Genomic DNA, 20,046 nt, shown 5'->3' on the forward strand with positions numbered 1-20,046 from the left:
ATGGCCCACATAAAAAAAAAAAATCTTAAAAATCAAAAACAAAACCCTTTGTCCTGGAAAGGATCTGATAAGTTACTTCCACTAGAGGTTTTGCAATACAGTGAACTCATATTCATTGAACTTTTTTCTGAACTAGGCACTGTGTCCCTTCTTGCCATTTATTTTAAAGGAGACCATATGTTAGAACATACCAATAAACATAAATCAAACTCTACTGGGAGAACTTGAGCAAGCAGTCGAAGTTGGTTGAGAACGAAGATGCTGTCCCCATGCTAAACGGATCAGGAGCACTGACTGTCTCATACTCAAGTGATATCCTAGGGGATTGCTCATGAACTTTGACTCTAAAGAAGTGTGGTGGCTTTCAAATACATCCTCATATTTGTTCACATGCCTGCCTTCAAGAGGAGGAGTCTCAACTCAGACTCCCCTCAAAGTGTGGCCAGACTTGACTCCTTTCTAATAAATAGGAAAAACGGTAGAGTTAACGGTGTCCGACCTTAGAGACTTGGTCACACAAGGTGCTGTGTCTTCCTCTTGGATTTCTCATTCTGGAAGCAGCTGGCTGCGTCTCATGGAGAGAGAGCCGTGTAGTGAGAACAGAGACCTCCTGCCAATAGCCAAGTCGGTGTGCCGTCTTGAAAGCACATGCCTCAGCCCCAGTCAAGCCTTCAGATAAGACTATGTCACACATCATTTCCGGTTCCCAGACTGTGAGATAGCCAATATGTGCCATTGGGAGCGAGTTAGTTTGGGGATACTTTGTTACCCAGAGATAGTCAGTTACTATAGAGGAACCTGGACATTATGATGTTGTACAGTTAGTTAGAAGTCGTGGTATTTCAAGGTGGCTGCTGAGTTTCTTATACGATCACAAGAAAATGGGCCTAAAATGCTAAAACCAACAGCACCAACAACCTCCAAGGGCATAGCTGGACCACAAGTGTCTTGGAGGACCAAAATAAAGGCGCTTTACATTCATGCATCATTTCGTGCCTGAAGTCATCTGATCTTCACAATAACCCCATTGGGAATGTAGGGAAATTATAATTATAAATACATTTTGTAGATGATAAAAAGTGAATGCCTAAGTTTCATAGACAGTGAGGGATATGGATGGTGTGAGAATTCAGATCCCTGAATGTAAATCCAACATAATCTCTTCTATATTATGCTCTCTGCATGAATTTATTCCCAAGCCAATGACTGTGTTAGTTAATAGTGGAGAGGAAAGAAATAAATACTTTCTGATTATTCATTCTGTGCCAAGAAGTACAGCAGGTGTTTCACACACATGGTTTCATTTAATCATCACATCCATTGGCATAGCTCTTGTTATCTTAGTATTTCTGTCCTTGAAATTCCTTGTAGTTATAACCTGACATGATATAAGGTCGAGGTCTGTCACCCCTGAGTAATTTTTTGTCACATAAAGGCTTTTGTGTTAGGGTAAAAGGCACAAATAGAGCAGGCTTCAACTACAACTACCAACGTCAAGGTCACCTCCCATTTCCGCTTCTGTTTTTGGTAAATACAAACCTATCACCATCTCTAACACAAGCAAAAAAGTTAACACCACAAAGTGATTTGGGTTCTGGAAATACATCAGTGTAAAAACTAAATATAAACTTCTGCCCTCACCAAGCTCTCTGAAAAGTGTCAAGCACTCCCACACGTATGGAAACCAAGTAAAAATCTGTGTGGGAAACCTCATTCTGTCCCGTGCTACTTCCTCATCCGGTTGGGTCATCGACGGCCAATCTTTTTATTTGTTCTCCATCAACTGCCTCAAAAAGACTTTTTAAGAAATTGGGATATAGTTGCCTTACAACGTCGTGTTAGTTTCTGCCGTAAAAGAAGGTGAATCGGCTGTATGTACACACATATCCCCTCCCTCCGGGCGCCCCCTCCCTTCCCTCTAGGTCATCACAGAGCGTGGAGATCAGTCCTCTCTGGTACTCAGCAGGTTCCCACCAGCTATCTATTTTACACACAGTAGTGTATATACGTCGATCCCAATCTCACAATTCATCCCACCCACCTCTTCCCCCACGATATCCACATATCTGCTCGCTATGTTTGCCTCTCTATTCCTGCCCCTGCCAAAGGGTCATCTGTACCATTTTTCTAGATTCCATATACATGTGTTAATGTTTGATGTTTGCTTTTCTCTTTCCAACTTACTTCACTTTGTCTGACAGACTCTAAGTCCCACTACATCTCTACAAATGACCCAGTTCCATTCCTCTTTATGGATGAATAATGTTTCATTGTCTATACGTAGCAAATACTTCTTAGTCACAATCTAGGATACCTTCAGATATCACAGTCTTCAAGATTAACCACCACAACAAAAGCAGCAGCTAACCTGCTGGAGCGCTTGTCCAGGAGAAGCCCTATGGGTAACTCTATGGTAACAATCTTATCTGTTTCTCAGACTCCCATGAGACCAGCACAGGGATCCAGTTCTATGGATGAAGAAACCAAAACCCAGAGAGGTTAAGCTACTTGCTCAAGGTCAAACCATGAGTGAGTCACGTGCCAGCTAGCAATGGTAATGTTGGAACCCAAGTTCTTCACTATAAAGGGATATGGTCTCTCCTCTGGTCCCCACTCCTTCATTCTCAGCAGCAGAGATTCCCTCTTCACTGATAAGACTGATCTGTGGAACAGCCCACCCGCCTCCTCCTCTCCAGTAAATCACACACCCACGATCGCTTCCAGTTCTCCTTCCACTTTCAGAGTGTGGGTCCTCCTCCTGCCTTTAGCTCTCTGCCTCTGCTTCTCCTAGGACTTTCCTTCCCTGTGAAAAGTGAATTTATGCAGTGAAGGGTCTGTACCCTCAACTTCCCTTCTTCCTCTTTCTTCACCCTTTGACACCCCACAAACCGTCTTCTCTCCCGACCTCTCCACAAACTGCTTTTGCTGAGATCATCAAACCAGCCCACTTCTACACTCTCCAGCGAACAGGTAGAAATTATTTCATCAGAATCCCCTCTTGCATTTCACTCTGCTATGACTCCTTCCTTCTTCAAAATCTGTCCAGTGTTCTGAGGTACTCACCACACGATCCTCCCCCCATATAACTACTCATTTTTGATGTCCTTCATTACCCATACTTAAACTGTTTCCATGGTTTTATCCTTGCTTTCCTCTCTTTTCACCTTTCATCCTCTTTCTATCCAATAGGACTCAGGCTTTTCAGTTTAATAACCACCTAATTGGAGGATTCCCAAATCCTTAGATGTGGAAACCCTCCTCAGTGATGTTTGCCCCTCCCAACGCTTACATCTATTTTTAGGTAGAAAATCTTTCTTAATGCTCTGCAGATAACTCAAACTTAACATGATTAAAGCTAAATTCACAATTCTCCTCCTTCTTTCAGATCAGCTCTTCCTCCCTTATTCAAGGGATACCATCACCATCTCATCCAGTCCTTGAGCCTGGAATTTGGAGTTATAAAGACCACTTTCAATCTTCCCTTTCTTCAGCTCCTAGTATTGATCCTATTAATAATATTGTTGTAGATAACACTGTGTATCTTCCTCCATCCAGTCCTGCAACCCAGCCTCCTAGTACAGGAGCTCATCACCTCTCGCCTGGATCACCTTGTTGCTGTTGTTCTTGTTTGTACGCACGCATGCATGCATGCTAAGTCGCTTCATTCATGTCTGACTCTTTGCGACCCCATGGACTGCAGCCCGCCAGCCTCCACTGTCCATGGGATTCTCCAGGCAAGAATATGGAGTGGGTTGCTGTGCCCACCTCCAGGGGAACTTCCGGACCCAGGGATCGAACCCGTGTCTCTTACATCTCCTGCACTGGCAGCTGGGTTCTTCACTACTAGCGCTACCTGGGAAACCACAGTTGTTGTTGTTTAGTCGCTAAATCATGTCTGACTCTTTGCAACCCCATGAACTATAGCCCACCACGCTCCTCTGTCCATGGGACTTCCCAGGCAAGAATACTGGAATGAGTTTCCTTCTCTGGGGGATCTTCATTACCGAAGAATGGAACCCCCAGCTCTTGCTTGGCAGGCAGATTCTTTATCACTGAGCCAGCAGGGAGCCCTGGATTACTGTAATAATTGATTAACTGTTTTCTCCATTTCTACAGTTGTCCAATCTGTTGCTTTTCCTTTTTTTTTAATTGCAGTATAATTGCTTTACAATGTTATGTTAGTTTCTGCTGTACAATGAAGTGAATCAGCTACATGTATACACATATCCCCTCCCTTCCGTCATGTCTGACCCTTTGCGACCCCATGGTTGCTGCACACCAGGCCTCCCTGTCCATCACCACCTCCCAGAGCTTACTCAAACTCATGTCCATTGAGTCAGTGATGCCATCCAACCGTCTCATCCTCTGTCCTCCCCTTCTCCTCCTGCCTTCAATCTTTCCCAGCATCAGGGTCTTTTCCAAGGAATCAGTTCTTCATCATGTGTCCAAAGTATTGGAGTTTCAACTTCAGACTCAGTCCTTCCAATGAATATTCAGGACTGATCTCCTTTAGGATGGACTGTTAGACCTCCTTGCAGTCCAAGGGACTCTTAAGAGTCTTCTCCAATACCACAGTTCAACAGCATCAGTTCTTCGGTGCTCAGCTTTCTTTATGGTCCAACTCTCACATCCCTACATGACTACTGGAAAAAACATAGCCTTGATTAGACGGAAATTTGTTGGCAAAGTAATGTCTCTGCTTTTAATATGCTGTCTAGGTTGGTCATAACTTTTTTCCCAAGGAGCAAGTGTCTTTTAATTTCATGGTTGCAGTCACCATCTGCAGTGATTTTGAAGTCCAAGAAAATAAAGTTTGTCACTGTTTCCATTGTTTTCCTGTCTGTTTGTCATGAAGTAATGGGACCAGATGCCATGATCTTTGTTTTTTAAATGGTGAGTTTTAAAACAGCTTTTTCACTCTCCTCTTTCAATTTCATCAAGAGGCTTTTTAGTTCCTCTTCGCTTTCTGCCATAAGGGTGGTGTCATCTGCTTATCTGAGGTTATTGATATTTCTCCCAGCAATCTTGATTCCAGCTTGTGCTTCATCCAGCCTGGCAATTCACAAGATGTACTCTGAATATAAGTTAAATAAGTAAGGTGACAATATACAAACTTGAGGTACTCCTTTTCCAATTTTGAACCAGAATTTTGTTCCATGCCCAGTTCTAACTGTTGCTCATTGACCTTCATCCCGGCTTCTCAGGAGGCAGGTCAGGTGGTCTGGTGGCTCTATTTTTAGTTTTTTAAGGAAGCGCCATCCGGTTCTCCATGGTGGCTGTACCAGTTTACATCCCCACCAGCCATGTAGAAGGCCTCCCCTTTCCTCCACACCCTCTCTAGCATTTATTGTTTGTAGATTTTTAGATGATGGTCATTCCAACCTGCACAAAATAATACCTCAAAAACGTATCAGTGTGACTCTACGATCTGTAAGACTTTCCATCTCCTGTACCTCTACTCATCAACAACTCAAGTCAACTCAAGTCAAGTACCACCTCTTCTAGGACGTCTTCCAGCTTGGTTCCCCATCTTTTGGGCTTCCTGCTTTCCCCTAATATGGCATTTTTCCATATTATATTAAAATTTTCTGTCTCTGATTGTCTTTAATATTATAATACAGTACATGCTTCCTATGTGCTGGCCCCTTCCAGGCACTGGGGATAAAGCAGTAAAAGTGACCCAGAAAGTCCCCATTCCTCTGGGATTTTAATACTATTTGTGAAAGCACAGATACAGGGATGGATGGCTAGATAAACAGATAGATAGAAATATCAGAAAGGGACATGTGCTAGGCAGGGAATCAAAACAAGATGATATGACAGAGAATATTTTGGAGTTTTTAAGCTGAGCTGGCTGACCAGAGGGGCTAGTCACATGATGATTGGTTACAAAATAATAATAATAACAAAAAAACATGATAAGGAGAAATTCCAAGAGTGTGGGAAATACTAGTTCAGGCAGAAAAAGTTTTCGCTGTTAGAAAATCAGAATAAACCCTACACAGGAGGCCTGGAGCAGCACAGTGGGCAGGGGGAAACTGGTTTGAGCTGACGGAGAGGTGGGTAGAGGTCAGATGACATCGGGTTCCATGAAGGATAAAGCATCTCAGTTCTCCTCTGTGTACAATGGGAAGTCTTCAGTGGATTTTCAGTAAAAGAGAATAAGATCTGGGTTACATTTTTAAAAGCTCACTCTGACTGTGTATGAGGAATGGTAAATAGAGAGACAAATGTGCCCCCAGAGAGTAAGTTAGAGGGCAAGTACAGTAAGTCCAGAAAAGACAGAGGCCAGAGGCTGGGACTAGAATGCAAAGTGACAGAGAGATGCAGACCGATCTGAGATGTGGAGAGGCAGGTCATAGGGCCTGCTGGTAGATTGGATGTGGAACTGGAGGGAAAGAAAAGGATCACGATTAATTTCTAGACTTTTGCCTTGAGAAGCTGGATAAACTGTAGTGTTGTTTAGAGATATGCGGCGTAGGGGAGAAGGAGGAAGGAGGTTGTGGAGGGAAAATAAGTGTTCATTTTTCTTTCTTACTTTTTTTTTTTTATTATTTTGTAGAGTTACCAAAAAATTTAAAAATTTTTATTTTTTTTAAAATGGAAGTAAATTGATTTATAATACCAAATTAGTTTCAGGTATACACCATAGTAATTCAATAATTTTATAAATTATAGTCAACTTAAAGTTATTATAAAGTATTGGCTATATCCCCTGTGCTATACAATATATTCTTGCAACATATTTACTTTATAGGTAATAGTTTGTATCTCCTAACCTCCTAACCCTAACCCTCGTCCTGCCACACTGGTAACCACCAGCTTATACTTTACTGTTTCTGTACTGTTATATTCATTTGTTTATTTTGTTTCTTAGATTCAGCATATAAGTGATAACATACATTTTTGCAAAAAAGACAAACATATGGCCAATAGGCACATGAAAAAATGTACAAAAATAGGAAAATGTAAATCGAAACCTCAGTGAAATATCACCTCACACCTGTCAGAATGACCATCAGCAAAAAGACAGCAAATAACAAGTGTTGGCAAGGATGTGGGGATCAAGGCACACTGTTGGTGGGAATGCAAACTGGTATAGCCACTATGAAAAATAGCATGCAGATTCTCCAAAAATCTGGAAATAGAACTACTACCCAATCCAGCAATTCCATTTTTGGGTCTATAACTGAAGAAAATGAAAATAATTCAAAAAAGACACATGCACCCTAATGTTCACAGAAGCCCTATTTACAACAGCCATAAGACAGAGGAAACCTAAGCGTCCATCAGTAGGTGAATGGATAAAGAAGATATACACATTAAGGGAGGAGAAGGGGACGACAGAGGATGAGATGGCTGGATGGCATCACTGACTCGATGGACGTGAGTCTGAGTGAACTCCGGGAGTTGGTGATGGACAGGGAGGCCTGGCGTGCTGCAATTCATGGGGTCGCAAAGAGTTGGACACGACTGAGCGACTGAACTGAACTGAACTGATTAAGAGAATAAAACTTTGCCATTTGCAATAACACAAACAGGTCAAGAAGGCATTATGATTAGTGAAATAAGTCAGACAAAGAAAGAGAAATACTGTATATTATCAAGATTTCTCTTTTATGCTAAGTTTGAGGTCTGAATAGAGTCTGGAGTTCCAGGGGAAAGTGTATATATACACACATATACCATAAAAGGTATATATGATAGTGCATGTGTATATGTGTGTGTGTGTGTGTGTATATATATATATATATATATATTCATATAGATAAATAGTATGTATGTCATTGAATTAGATCCCTTTTGGAAAATGTGTTAATAGAGAAGAACAGAGCACCCAGGGATGGTACCTATAAGACTCTTTGTGACCAGACTTTTTTGATAAGCCTCCTTGGTAGGAATTTTAGAGATGCTGGGGCTGAGCAGGGACTTGGAAGTCTTTGTAAGTTTCTCCCTTTTTGTTCCCTGAAGGAGGTCTGTGCCCTATCTCCTGTCCTCAAGCAGTTTCAGGAGATGGCTCTGCCACTGTGATCCTAGGACACCATCCAGTAAATTTCCAGCTCCGCCCATTCACAAACTAGCTAGGCTATTTTCTTCGGAAAGATCTTCCATAACCCTGTCAAATTTTAAATATATACATTGAAAGCAAAATAGACAATTTCACCAAGGGAAATTGGACATTCTATCATAACTCGCTGTCCTGAACAAATTATATAAATAATAATACTTGCAACCACAGATGGTCTATTTCCCGGGAAAGCTCTGTAATAAATCCCTAAGCCATAGGGATGTACCAGCATAAAATGTGTTTTGGTGGGTTTTTTTTTTTCCTTTTTTACTCACCAGTAGGAAAACAAAACATTATTTTCTCTTTCCCTCAAATAAATTTCAGCAATTCAAATTAGTTTCAGATGAAACCATGTATTCTCCAGGTGGTGTTTCAATTCTTTAGTATTCTTGGTTCAATTCATTTCTAGGTGGATATTAATTATCTTACACATGTAATTCTGGAGTATTTTTATTAAAGTCATCGGTTCCATTAAAAATGGTCTATCATTTATAATTTTTCTATGTACCTAAAGCAAAGAGATTCGGAATGCCATTCATTAATAAAACAAGGTCATTTTCTTGAGAAAATTGGAGACCTCTAAAGTTCCTCTTTAATTTTTTCAGAGCAGGACTAAATGACTCAGCACTTAATGCTCTGAACTTTGATCTGGCATTTAACTGTCTTTCCTTCTATTATTATCCAGCTGCTTTGTTAGTGTGCTGTAGCAGTTTTATAGTGTGCTAACACGGCTAGACTGAATGTTTACTACAATCTCCTCCACTGTCTCGTTCCAGTTTTGTCTTTTCACGCTTGAAGATCAAGGCTTTTGCGGCTCACACAGACCAGCATCTGATTCCCCTGCAGAATGCACCCTTCCCTGAGGTGGGTGGTGATGACCAGTGAGTACTAACAGGGGATTCTGTCCATCCTCGTGGCTTCCAGCTGGTGATCAGGAATTCAAGCTCATCCTGGCACTTCTCCACTATCAATCCCTTTCTCCTTCCAATAGCCTGGACTGCATCCTCCAAGCCCCAGCTTCTGATGCAAAAGCAACAGCCTTAGAGAGTATTTAGCCAGCTGCCACAGATGCCGGAGGTCAAAAACCTCTGTTGCGGATACCTGGTGGCGGATGGGGGAAGTTGTTCAAGATGCTGCTTTTTCCTCTCTGCTCCTTTCCCAACACCAAATGACACATCTGCCTTCCGGGCTTTACCTTGATCCTCTCTGTGAAAGTGAACATATTAGTCGCTTCAGTCATGTCCAACTATTTGCGACACCATGGACTGTAGCCCACCAGGCTCCTCTGTCCACGGGATTTCCCAAGCAAGAATACTGGAGTGTATCACTTCTCCAGGGAATCTTCCTGACCCAGGGATCGAACCCAGGTCTCCTGCATTGTAGGTGGATTCTTTACCATCTGAGCCATCAGAGAAGCCCTCTCTAGTTAACTCCAGCATCCCCATTTTAAGCCTTGGCTTATATCTGCACTCCACATCTATTTCCAGCTACCTACAGGACATTCTCATCCCTTCAAAAGCAATGCATCTAAAGCTTAACTGACTAAAATCCCTGCCAGCCTCCATCAGCACCCCTTCCATCTTCTAGACTGGACAAAGGCAGGCACCTTTGACTCTTGCCTCTGTTATCTTCTCAGCAATGGTTTTCAAATAGTTCCTAAGAGTTCTAGAAAACGGTAGGGGCTCAGGAAGAAGTCCAGTGGGTAACACTTTTGACCCTACATGTCCAGTTCCAATAGACAGAGTTCTGTTTTCATGGATTTCCACATGCAGCTATTTTAAGAATTCTGCTATTTACTGTGGCATCTTCATGAAAAGTCCTATCCTGGGCATGTCCCAGAGCCACATGTCATCCTCTGCCTTCCTCACTGCTAGTATCTGTGGGGCTGCAGGCCTGTGTTGCTCATCCTGTGAGAATATCGGTGAGGAACAACCTCACTCCACCCTCACACTCATCACTGGGGGCATCACAGTTTCCAAATGTCAGCCAGGCTCCCATGGGGAAAACCAACCACAGCCTCCCAGTGGACAAGCCAGGCTCCCATGGGAAAAACCAACCACAACCTCCCAATGGACAAGCCGGGCTCCCACGGGAAAAACCAACCACCGCCTCCTAATGGGCAAACTAGATTTTTCATCTCTTCTTACTTGACTCTTTCTGGTATGAAGTGACGCTGTTTTGTACTCTCTTTGAAATGCTTTTGTTCCTTGGCTTCTAAAGTATTAGTCTGCTCTGTTCTCCTGCTATTTGAAAAGAAATAAAAAGGCATCATTATGGGAAAAGCGGGTGATGTCACTTCCTTTTGTCACCCTGTGTGAGGGCATGTCCATCAGTGTGTGTGTCCCTGTTTTTTCCATATACTCTCTTCAAATGATCTCATCTCTTCCTGGTTCACCCACTTCAACAATCTTCTATGAGCTGATGACCCTTGAGTCATATCTCAATCACCATCTATGATTTGCACTCCAGTCTCAAAAAACCAAATATCCACTGGAATCTTGACCTGAACACTCCTAAACCTTTACAATCATACCATCTACAGATGAATCCATCCTTGTTCACCAGCCCAGGTTCATCTCATCCAAGTGTATTTCTCTCATTTATTCATGCCTGTACTATTCTCTCCTTTCTCTCGATTCCTTGCATGATGGTATATAAGGTCATTCTCAGATATTAGCATTTAAATATTCTTTTATTATGTACTTCTATTGTTTCCTCATATAAACTCTAGGCTTCTTGAAGGCAGGGATCACACCATTGGCTAGTCTTCTAGACTCACATTACCTGACATTTAGCTACACACAAAGCCAACATACGAAATGGTATAGAATTATTCTCCAGTATTTGGCTCAACTAATAAAATAAGATGCCAGAAAATCATAACGGCATCTGCTGTCTAAATCCAAAAGTAACAGATGCATTTCATCTTATTTGAGTACTACTAACAGGAGAAATCATTCTAAAGTGGAAAAAATGTAAAAAAAATGTTCTAAAATAGATTTTAAAGTTTGACTTAGAGTTATGCCTTAAACATTTTCACCTGCACGACTTTGCCTGACTTGATAATCCATCTTTCTCCAACTTCAGCCCTCTGACTGGACAAGGGCATATGAAGACAGATGAGAAAGGCATGATTTATTTGGCTATAGGGCTCTTTCCTAGAGATAGTCAATCCTTGATTCTGAAAGCCAGTCAGAAATTGGGGGACTAAGGGGCAGCTGGGAAACAGAAGTGGGGCTTCCAGGTTTTCTTCCTGTGGCCAGTCTCCTGGTCCAGGGACAACTGCTGACCTTCCACCCTGTGGCCACAGGAGGAGCGGCCTCTCTACTCTCTTATGCCAGGTTCCCCCAGACTCTCAGAAGCTTCACAAATCTGCTATCTACTACCTTTCTCTGACTGAGAACGATGAAACAATAATGAAGCTACTTACTCCCTGCTAGCCTGCCAAAATGATTTAAAAAAAAAAAAAAAGGTGAGTCATGAGCTCAGTACATCCATAGTTACTTTAGAATACTTGAAATCTTGGCTTGACGGGCACTAAGCAAGAGGAACCAAAGGAATCACCATGGACAAAGCCACAATGAGAAGGAGGTCTAGGAATCCTATGCAGGAGAAATAGTTAGCTCCTTGAGTCACATTTCTCACTTTCCCTTTTAAATCTAGATTATATAGAAGCAGATGCTATTTCTCCATCCTTCGGCCCCAAAAGGCCAAGCCTGACCTGCCAGCTCCAGTCCCCCTCTGCCCCACTCAATGGCATGCTTTAAATGTCTACATCAATCCCTCCCATACAAACTCCTCACAGATGAGATTCTCATGTTTGTCGTTTATGCATCCTGTTGTACAACTAGCCCTGGGACTTCTATGGGAAAGTAGACAAAAGTAATTTTTTTCTTCTTCTTCATCAATTAGCTATTAGGCATGTGTGCAGGGAAGGGTATCATGATAAAGAAGCAAGCCATTGCCTGAAATCAGACCCCAAGGCAGGTCCAGTGGTCCAGCCTGTCACATCATCTCTGGGGAATGGCAAAATTACTCACAATTAACAGAGAACATTTTGGAATGATATTTGGTGACTTTGGTTATTCATATGCTATGTTGGCCTCAACCCTAATTAGACAGTTGAGGAAAGAAAGACTATTAATTGTTTAGCATCCATTGTGGACACAGGATGAGGTATTTTAATCAAAAGATGTAGGAATAATCCTTCGTCAAGGTTAAAAGAAAAATTACCTTCATGGAGAGTTAAAAAAAAAATCTGCTTTGGAATAATAAAGCAGTTCTTGTTATGAATATCTGACTCAGGCTGACTCTTTTATCTGTGTGCTACCTTATAGAAGTTAATCATATGCTATCAATGCCTAGAACCATATGCTAGAGCTTGTGTTAGAAGCATGAAGAGAAAACAAATAATTAGAATTGATTTTCAACAGAAGTTGGACAGATAAATGCATCTAATCATCATTCTTTGATCACAACTGTCACTTATTCCTAATGTAATTTGCATTCCTGGTTTCTTCTGAGGAATCACCATGAAATATCCTATCAGATGTTACAAGATTTAAATCATCATACATTAGACATGAGAGCTCTTCAAAGAAAACCCAGAAAATAGGGCATTTTGAGTGAAGAAAGCAAAGGCTTTTGGGGTAAAGTCTTAGAAGGCAAAGCTTCTGTGACAGTCCAGACAATGAAATGGCAAGCGCTTTCTTGATGCTTCACTCTGTTCATACTTGACACCCCTCCTGCATCCTCAGACCACCTTTGCTCTTCCCTTCCCAGCTCAGGTTCCCAGCTGCTACAGAAATTAAAAGCTGCACCTAGAATGTGCATTCCTGGTGACATTTTCTTGGACACACAGCAAGGGATGCTATGCCTGGTCACCCAGTTCCGCTGCAGTTGGCAGCTGCTCAGATCATTTGTCAGCCTCCATCACTGAGACGGGCCACCAGCCCTCTCTCCTGCAATTTCAATGGACCCTGAAATGAGAGGTCACTCTTGGGGATCCCAAAGCTTTAGTGTTTAGGCATTTAAAAAGTGCATGAGTGCTTTAAGGATAAGGAATGTAATTTGTTAGTTTGCCATTCTCTGCTAAGTGACTTGGAACCTAGAATGCAGTGGCTCACTCTGTCATGACTGACTCAATTGACCTGGAGTTCTTTCACCATGACTTATTGTTTCAATGAAAATGTCCAGCTTGTGAGTGGAGCAAATTCTATCAGCAGAATGAACTCTCAAGACTCAATATAGAACTATCCTTTGCATGTTCTAGAAGGTTGACTAATTAGTGGCTTGAGACTAGGTTTCTTGAGAGTTAAATTTAAATGAGAAATGCCTCCTCAATGTGCATACATACATGAAATCTGCTGGTAGATCTTTAACTTGTACTGATGTTTTTTTTTAAATACTGGTGTGAGGGAGCCTAACTCCTTTTCTGTCACTTTTAGAAGGGGAACAGCAAATGTCTTCCTTCTAATCCAGTAAATTTCTTGTCTGTAATGAATTGCTCAGATTACATTCTGAATTGGTCTCTCTCTTACACAGAAAGCATCCTTTTTACCTGCAGGATTCTCATATAATATGAAATAATACAATCGTAACATCTAGTTCCAAGAAATAGAAAACTGTGTAGTTGGTCTAAAAGGGTCCTTTCTATTACAGATACTCAAGAGCAACTCAATAAGTTGCCTGACCATGAAAATCTTAACTGTTAGGAAATTTATCTTATTTAGCCCTGGAAAGATGTTAGAACACAGAATCTATTGTTTGAGTTTTATCCATTATCAAGGAAGCCAAATCAGAGGTCTGAAACTTCTCTATTTGGGGCTATTATAAGATCATTCTTGTTAGAACGGGAATAAATTCGGCAGTGATGGTTTTGGAATCAAACACAGTAAAGAGCACATGTTAGCCTGTTAGGTGTCTTTAGAAGAAAGAGCACTTAAATAAGGAAGCAAAAAGACAGATATATCTCTGGGGAGTATAACAGGACCAGAAGCTGTGAGTAGAGCTTTGAAGTAATTGTGTCCTGAACTTGAAATGTCACCAACATTTTGAAAGCTAGCTAGATTTTGATTTGTATTTGACTACTCAGCATGACACGGACTGAGGTTTCTCTGTGACCCTAAAACCTATAGAAAAGAAAATACACATTCCTATTTTCTGTTAAGGACTATTCAAAGTGATACATATATACTATAATGATGCTCAAAAATGTATATTCAGACTGAAGCCCAGATTCTGATTACATCTTGCTATGCTTAACCCACTACAGAATGGCCTGGAAAATTTTAATTCCAAGAAGGAAAAAAAAACAAACAAAAATCTTCAAAATGTTTATTGCTGAGTTATAACTTAAATAACAGTAGTTAACACCTGCAGAGGTGACTCCCTAACAGGAAGATCATTTGTTTTTTGAGAAAACCCTTCCAGATTCTGGAAGATAGGGCCATTTATCAAATGCTGTGAATCAAAGTCAGATTTAATAAGTTAATGTTGAGATTAGCTAGGATCTAGCATGAGCTGCAGCAGACAGATGCCTGCATAAAAAAGGATGCATATTATTTTTCAATGGAGAAATAAAAAATGCAAATGAAGAAGAAAAATGTGGTCTGTGTTAGCAGAATGGTAAAGAAAAATCTCTCCAAGGAGTCTCAAAAGAATATTAGAAGAATGACTTTAGGAAATGCATCCAAGAGTATAGTCCCATTTATTTTATTTACATTGAAGGTTTATAACTCCCAGTCTTTGGAGAATAGAGTGCTAATTACTGATGACGGACAAAATGTAACTGGTAATCAGAGCCAGAGAAAGTCAGAAGCCTGAGTAGGAATCAAAGTGTAAAGACCACACACACATACTGGGTGCATTCAAAAAATTTTCTCCATAAAAAGGAATGAAAGAATGTCATCTGCAGCAACACGGAGGACCTAGAGACTGTCACAGAGAGAGAAGTAAATCAGACACAGAAAGATAAATATCATATGATATCATTTATATGAGGAATCTAAAATATGATACAAATGAATCTATCTGTGAAACAGACTCATAGATATGGAGAACAGACTTACGGTTGCCAAGAGGGGAGAGTGGGGGAAGGGAAGGATGGATTGGGAGTTGGGGATTAGCAGATGTAAAGTACTATATATATATATATATATAGAGAGAGAGAATGGATAAACAACATGGTCATATTGTGTAGCACAGGGGATGCTATTCAATATCCTGTAATAAATCATTATGGAATGCTATTCAATATCCATGCAATAAATAAATTATATCTATATATATATATATGAGAAACTTAATCACTTTGCTGTACAGCAGAAATTAACACAACATTGTAAATCAATGATACTGTAGTGAAATAAATTATTCAAAGGTGTTCTTTCAGATGCAGCAAGATTGAATACCAAGGTTGACACCGTGTGAAATGAGGACTTGGAACAGGCCAATAGACCCCAACAAACTCAGAATGAGACTAGCCTTCTAAAGACTGTCCTAGATAATTCTTTATATTCCACTGTCTGATTTAGGTCAATTTGGGTTCTAAACCCTGAATGGGCCTGAACTTTTGCTTGAGTACAAAACCCCAACTTTGAGCAAGCAACTAAACTTTGCTATGAAGAATTCTGGAGCAATCTTAACAGAAGGAGCGTGTGTGTCACTTAGTCATGTCTGACTCTTTGTGACCCCATGGACTATAGCCTGCCCAGCTCCTCTGTCCATGAGGATTCTCCAAGCAAGAATACTGGAGTGAGTTGCCATTTCCTTCTCCAGGGGATCTTCTGAATCCATGGATCAAAACCAGCTCTTCCGCACTGTAGGCAGATTTTTTACCATCTGAGCCACCAGGAAAGCCAAAAAGAGTACTTAGGACAAAAAAGTCCTGAGGGAGGCATCAGTATTCATCTCCTTGTTCCCCAAAGCCCATTTCAAATGTAATTTCATTAACACAGAATGACAACTAACACGAGAATAAGATCCATGCCATTCAAGCCAAGTATTATCTTAGAAGTTTCATATTTTTTGTTATTGTTGCTTTTTGTGGTTTTAAAACTCAGTCCTCACTACAGTTTTGCTAAGAATTTTTATTTATTTATTTTTATTATTTTTTCCTTCTATTTTTTCTTTAATTTTATTTTTCTTTATTTTTTAAATCTGTCACATTTTTCAGGTGTGGAAACTAAGCTCCAGGGAGGTCTTTGCGTAAGAAACTCAAGGGCAACCAGTCAGAAGCTGTAGAGCCAGGATTGAACCTTGATGGTCTCATTCCTAAGCCCCTTCCGTGCCCTCACCATTGACCACCTTTCCTTAGGGCCTCCGACCAGAGGCAACCACTTCTGAATTCCAGCAGCATTTTGTGCCAACATATCCTGTATTGATTTTAGCTGCATTTGCTTGACTATGCATTGCATCCCCTCAACTAGATTACAAGCTTGTTGAGAGGCATAATGATCTTCTATTGTCCCTAAGACTGATTTCAATGTCTCAAACACAGTAGGCGCTCAACTGATTTTGGTCATTGGAGTGAATTGAATGGGGTGAGGGGTAGATTTGTCCAATCACTCAACCTACTACCTCCTTTATTTACACTAGGAAAATCCCAGCCAGAGTGGACCTCCTCAGTCCTCTCCTCCAGCTAAAGGGCAGTGATGGAGAGCCAGACTCAAAACCATAACAATGGCATGTTTCCAACCCCATCCTCTCTCCTCCAACCACTCCCCTACCAGCATCGACCTACGTGAAGCAAGGTCCTTTATTTATCCTGTCAGTTTTCTGGCATTTCCTGTTCTATGACAATTTTAAGAGATGAGACATATGTTGGCCAAATTCAATGTTTTTTCCAGAGTTAGGTCAGAGTAGAAGTCAAGGCAGCTCAAGATAGTTTACACATGGACATATTCTAGTTTCTGATCACCTCTGGTGAGATGAGTGAGAACAGGTTACAGTAACTTACAAAGGCCCAGAGTGAGTATAAAACCAGAGGCCTGACTGCTCAGGTGAGGGGCCAAGGTCCCCTTTCCAGCCTTCCTCATGCCTTTGATCCATCCTGTTGGCCAGAGAAACCAACAGAATGAGTGCTTGGTATTCACAACATGGAATAAAGTGAAAATAAGCTTTTTCCTCTACTCTTTCCTCATACAATGAACTTCACCTCTTTTGCCCCAAGTCATAGTCTTTGAAAGCCCCTTTGTCTTTGTCTAAGGATAGGATAAACAGGCCTGTAGGACACCTTTCCTTTAGCAGAACTTGACTCTGAGGGAGTTGGTCAATTTCTGGGCCACTCAGCAAGAGACAAATAAATACTAAAGAAGGATGACTTGACAAAATGTATCTGGTAATCAGAGCCAGAGAAAGTCAGACGCCTGAGTAGGAATCAGAGTATAAAGACCACACATACATACTGGGAGCATTCAAAAAATTTTCTCCATAAAAAAGAATGAAATAATGTCATCTGCAGCAACATGGAGGACCTAGAGACTGTCACAGAGAGAGAAGTAAATTTTCTGCACCTGGAAAATCCTAAAAAGTTTAAAAAGCTTAACCTTGAAGCATAAAATTAGATAATGTTGGGTTAACAGAGATCTTGACTACCCTATATTCAAGGAGGGCTTTGAAACTCAGTGAGGGGACATGATTTGAGAAGCACTGATCTAGGACTAGCTGTCCACCTCCCAGGCTGGGACTATTGAGCACCATCACTTCCTTCTGGTGGTTCTTTTCTCTCTTGACGCTGATGCACTTTCCAGAACCAAGTCAGGTAATGGCTTGCACCCTTGGAAGTTGGTACCAAGTGACTTTCTTCTTCTTTTTTTTTTTTTTGATGTGAACTCTTTTTGAAGTCTTTACAAATTTTTTTTTGCAATATTGTTTCTGTTTCATGTTTTGGCTTTTTGGCTGTGAGGCATGTGGGATCCTAGCTCCCTGACCGGGAATCAAGCCTGCACCTTTTGCACTGGAAGATGAAGTCTCAACTACTGGACCACCAGGGGAATCCCTAGGAGACCTCAGTGATGTTCTGAAGCACTAAGACAAGAACATGAGAGGTAGGCAAGGGGACTCACGATCAAAGCTGAGACTTGAAACCATCAGCTCAGACCACTCTGGAGACAGCTATGACTCATGCAAATGTCAAGCAGGTCAAAATCAAAGGCCCTCCAGGCTTCCCTGCTGGCTCAGTTGGTAAAGAATCCACCTGCAATGCCAGAGACCCCGGTTCTATTCCTGGGCTGGGAAGATCCACTGGAGAATGGATAGGCTACCCACTCCAGTATTCTTGGGCTTCCTGTGTGGCTCAGCTGGCAAAGAATCTGCCTGCAATGTGGGAGACCTGGGTTCGGCCCCTGGGTTGGGAAAATCCCCTGGAGAAGGGAAAGGCAGCCCACTCCGGGATTCTGGCCTGGAAAATTCCATGGACTGTATAGTCCACAGAGCCTCAAAGAGCTGAACATGACTGAGCAACTTTCACATCACATCCAGAAGGAGGGGGACGGGAAATGAGTGAGCTAGAGAATACTAGGGGTCATCAGTCATTCTGTAAATAATATGAAAGAGTGAAAGAACTCTGTATTTAGTTCTTTCCAAGCCCACAAAAGACCTAATCTGTTCACAGACTGAAATTGTAATGTATCCTAGATGTGGCATATAGAACAAAAGCATGCAAGTGAGATTTAGGAAAAACAGAGATATTAGAATTGCCTGTGTACTAGTGCTATAGAGAGGGACATATCTAGTTTTTTCCTGCTTCTCTGGAATTCCTTTATCTATAGGCTACTGTCTTCCACTTGAGAAATTGGACTCTGGGGCCTTCCACAAAGAAGGGAGGACTCTTGACAATAGTGGACTTGAATATTCAATTAAAAACAGGGTTAACTGTGGAAAAGACTGGAGGTTCCTTAAAAAGCTAATAATAGAGTTATCATATGGTCCAGCAATCCCACTCCTGGGTATATATCCAGACAAGACACAAATTAATTTGAAAATATACATGCACTCCAATGTTTACAATAATACTACTCAAAATAGCCAAGACACAGAAGCAACCTAAGTGGCCATCAACAGAGGAATGGACAAAGAAGATGCAGTAAACAGGCACAGTGGAATACTACTCGGCCATCAGAAAGGAACGAAACTTTGCCGTTTGCAGCAACATGGATGGGCCTAGAGGGTATTACACTAAGTGAAGCAACTCAGGCAAAGAAAGACAAATATCATATGATACCACTTGTGTGTGGAATCTAAAGAATGATACAAATGAACTTATTTACAAAACAGATTCACAGACATGAAAAACAAACTTAAGGTTACAAAGGGAAAAGGAGGGGAGGGATACATTAGGAGTTTGGGATTAATAGATACATACTACCATATATAAAACAGATAAAGCGCAAGAATTTACTGTATAGTACTGTATTTGATATCTTGTAACAAACTATAATGGAAAAGAATCTGAAGCTGTACAGCTGAAAGTAACACATTGCAAAGCAACTGTAGTTTAATAAATACATTTTAAAAAGCAGGGCTAAACAGAGAATGGCCTTTGATCCACAAGCCCTACCTCAGCCCCATCCTTGTGCTTCACCAGGCACCCTGTTCATAGTGCCTAGGATGTAAATGGGCTTCCCAGGTGGCGCTAATGGTAAAGAATCCTCCTGCCAATGCAGGGGACATAAATGCATGTTCAATCCGTGAGTTGGGAAGATCCCCTGGAGAAGGAAATGACAACCCATGCCTGGAGAATCCCATGGACAGAGGAGCCTGGCAGGCTACGGTCCATAGGGTTGCAAAGAGTCGGACAAGACAAGCAACTGAGCACACAGGATGTAAGTCTAGCCCTGGGGCTAGAAACATGTGGTGACCCTCCACAAGCTCCACTCCCTACAGGGGCTCGTCTGCACAGCCAGATTCATAAACTGGAACAAGCAAAGCAGTTGCCTTGGATTCTAGACTGTGCCCTTTATTCTGAGCCTTTCCAA

At 41.4% G+C, this 20,046-nt stretch overlaps 1 protein-coding gene across 2 annotated transcripts in view; it reads right to left on the bottom strand.

The window, feature by feature from the left end:
- The window catches only part of ZMAT4 (zinc finger matrin-type 4), a 288,438-nt gene that overhangs the window by 26,717 nt on the left and 241,675 nt on the right, over positions 1 to 20,046 (bottom strand). Inside the window, exon 6 of one of the 2 annotated variants that reach the window (XM_040243114.1) lies at positions 8,319 to 9,274. The exons of the other annotated variant lie outside the window; for it this stretch is intronic. Coding sequence (XP_040099048.1) covers positions 9,109 to 9,274 — 166 coding nt within the window. The 3' untranslated portion in view covers positions 8,319 to 9,108. Of the gene's footprint in view, positions 1 to 8,318; positions 9,275 to 20,046 lie in introns of those variants that run through there. 2 annotated transcript variants of the gene reach the window in all.

Source organism: Oryx dammah, unplaced genomic scaffold, assembly GCF_014754425.2.
Source record: "Oryx dammah isolate SB20612 unplaced genomic scaffold, SCBI_Odam_1.1 HiC_scaffold_7, whole genome shotgun sequence".
NCBI classification, from domain to species: Eukaryota; Metazoa; Chordata; class Mammalia; order Artiodactyla; family Bovidae; genus Oryx; species Oryx dammah.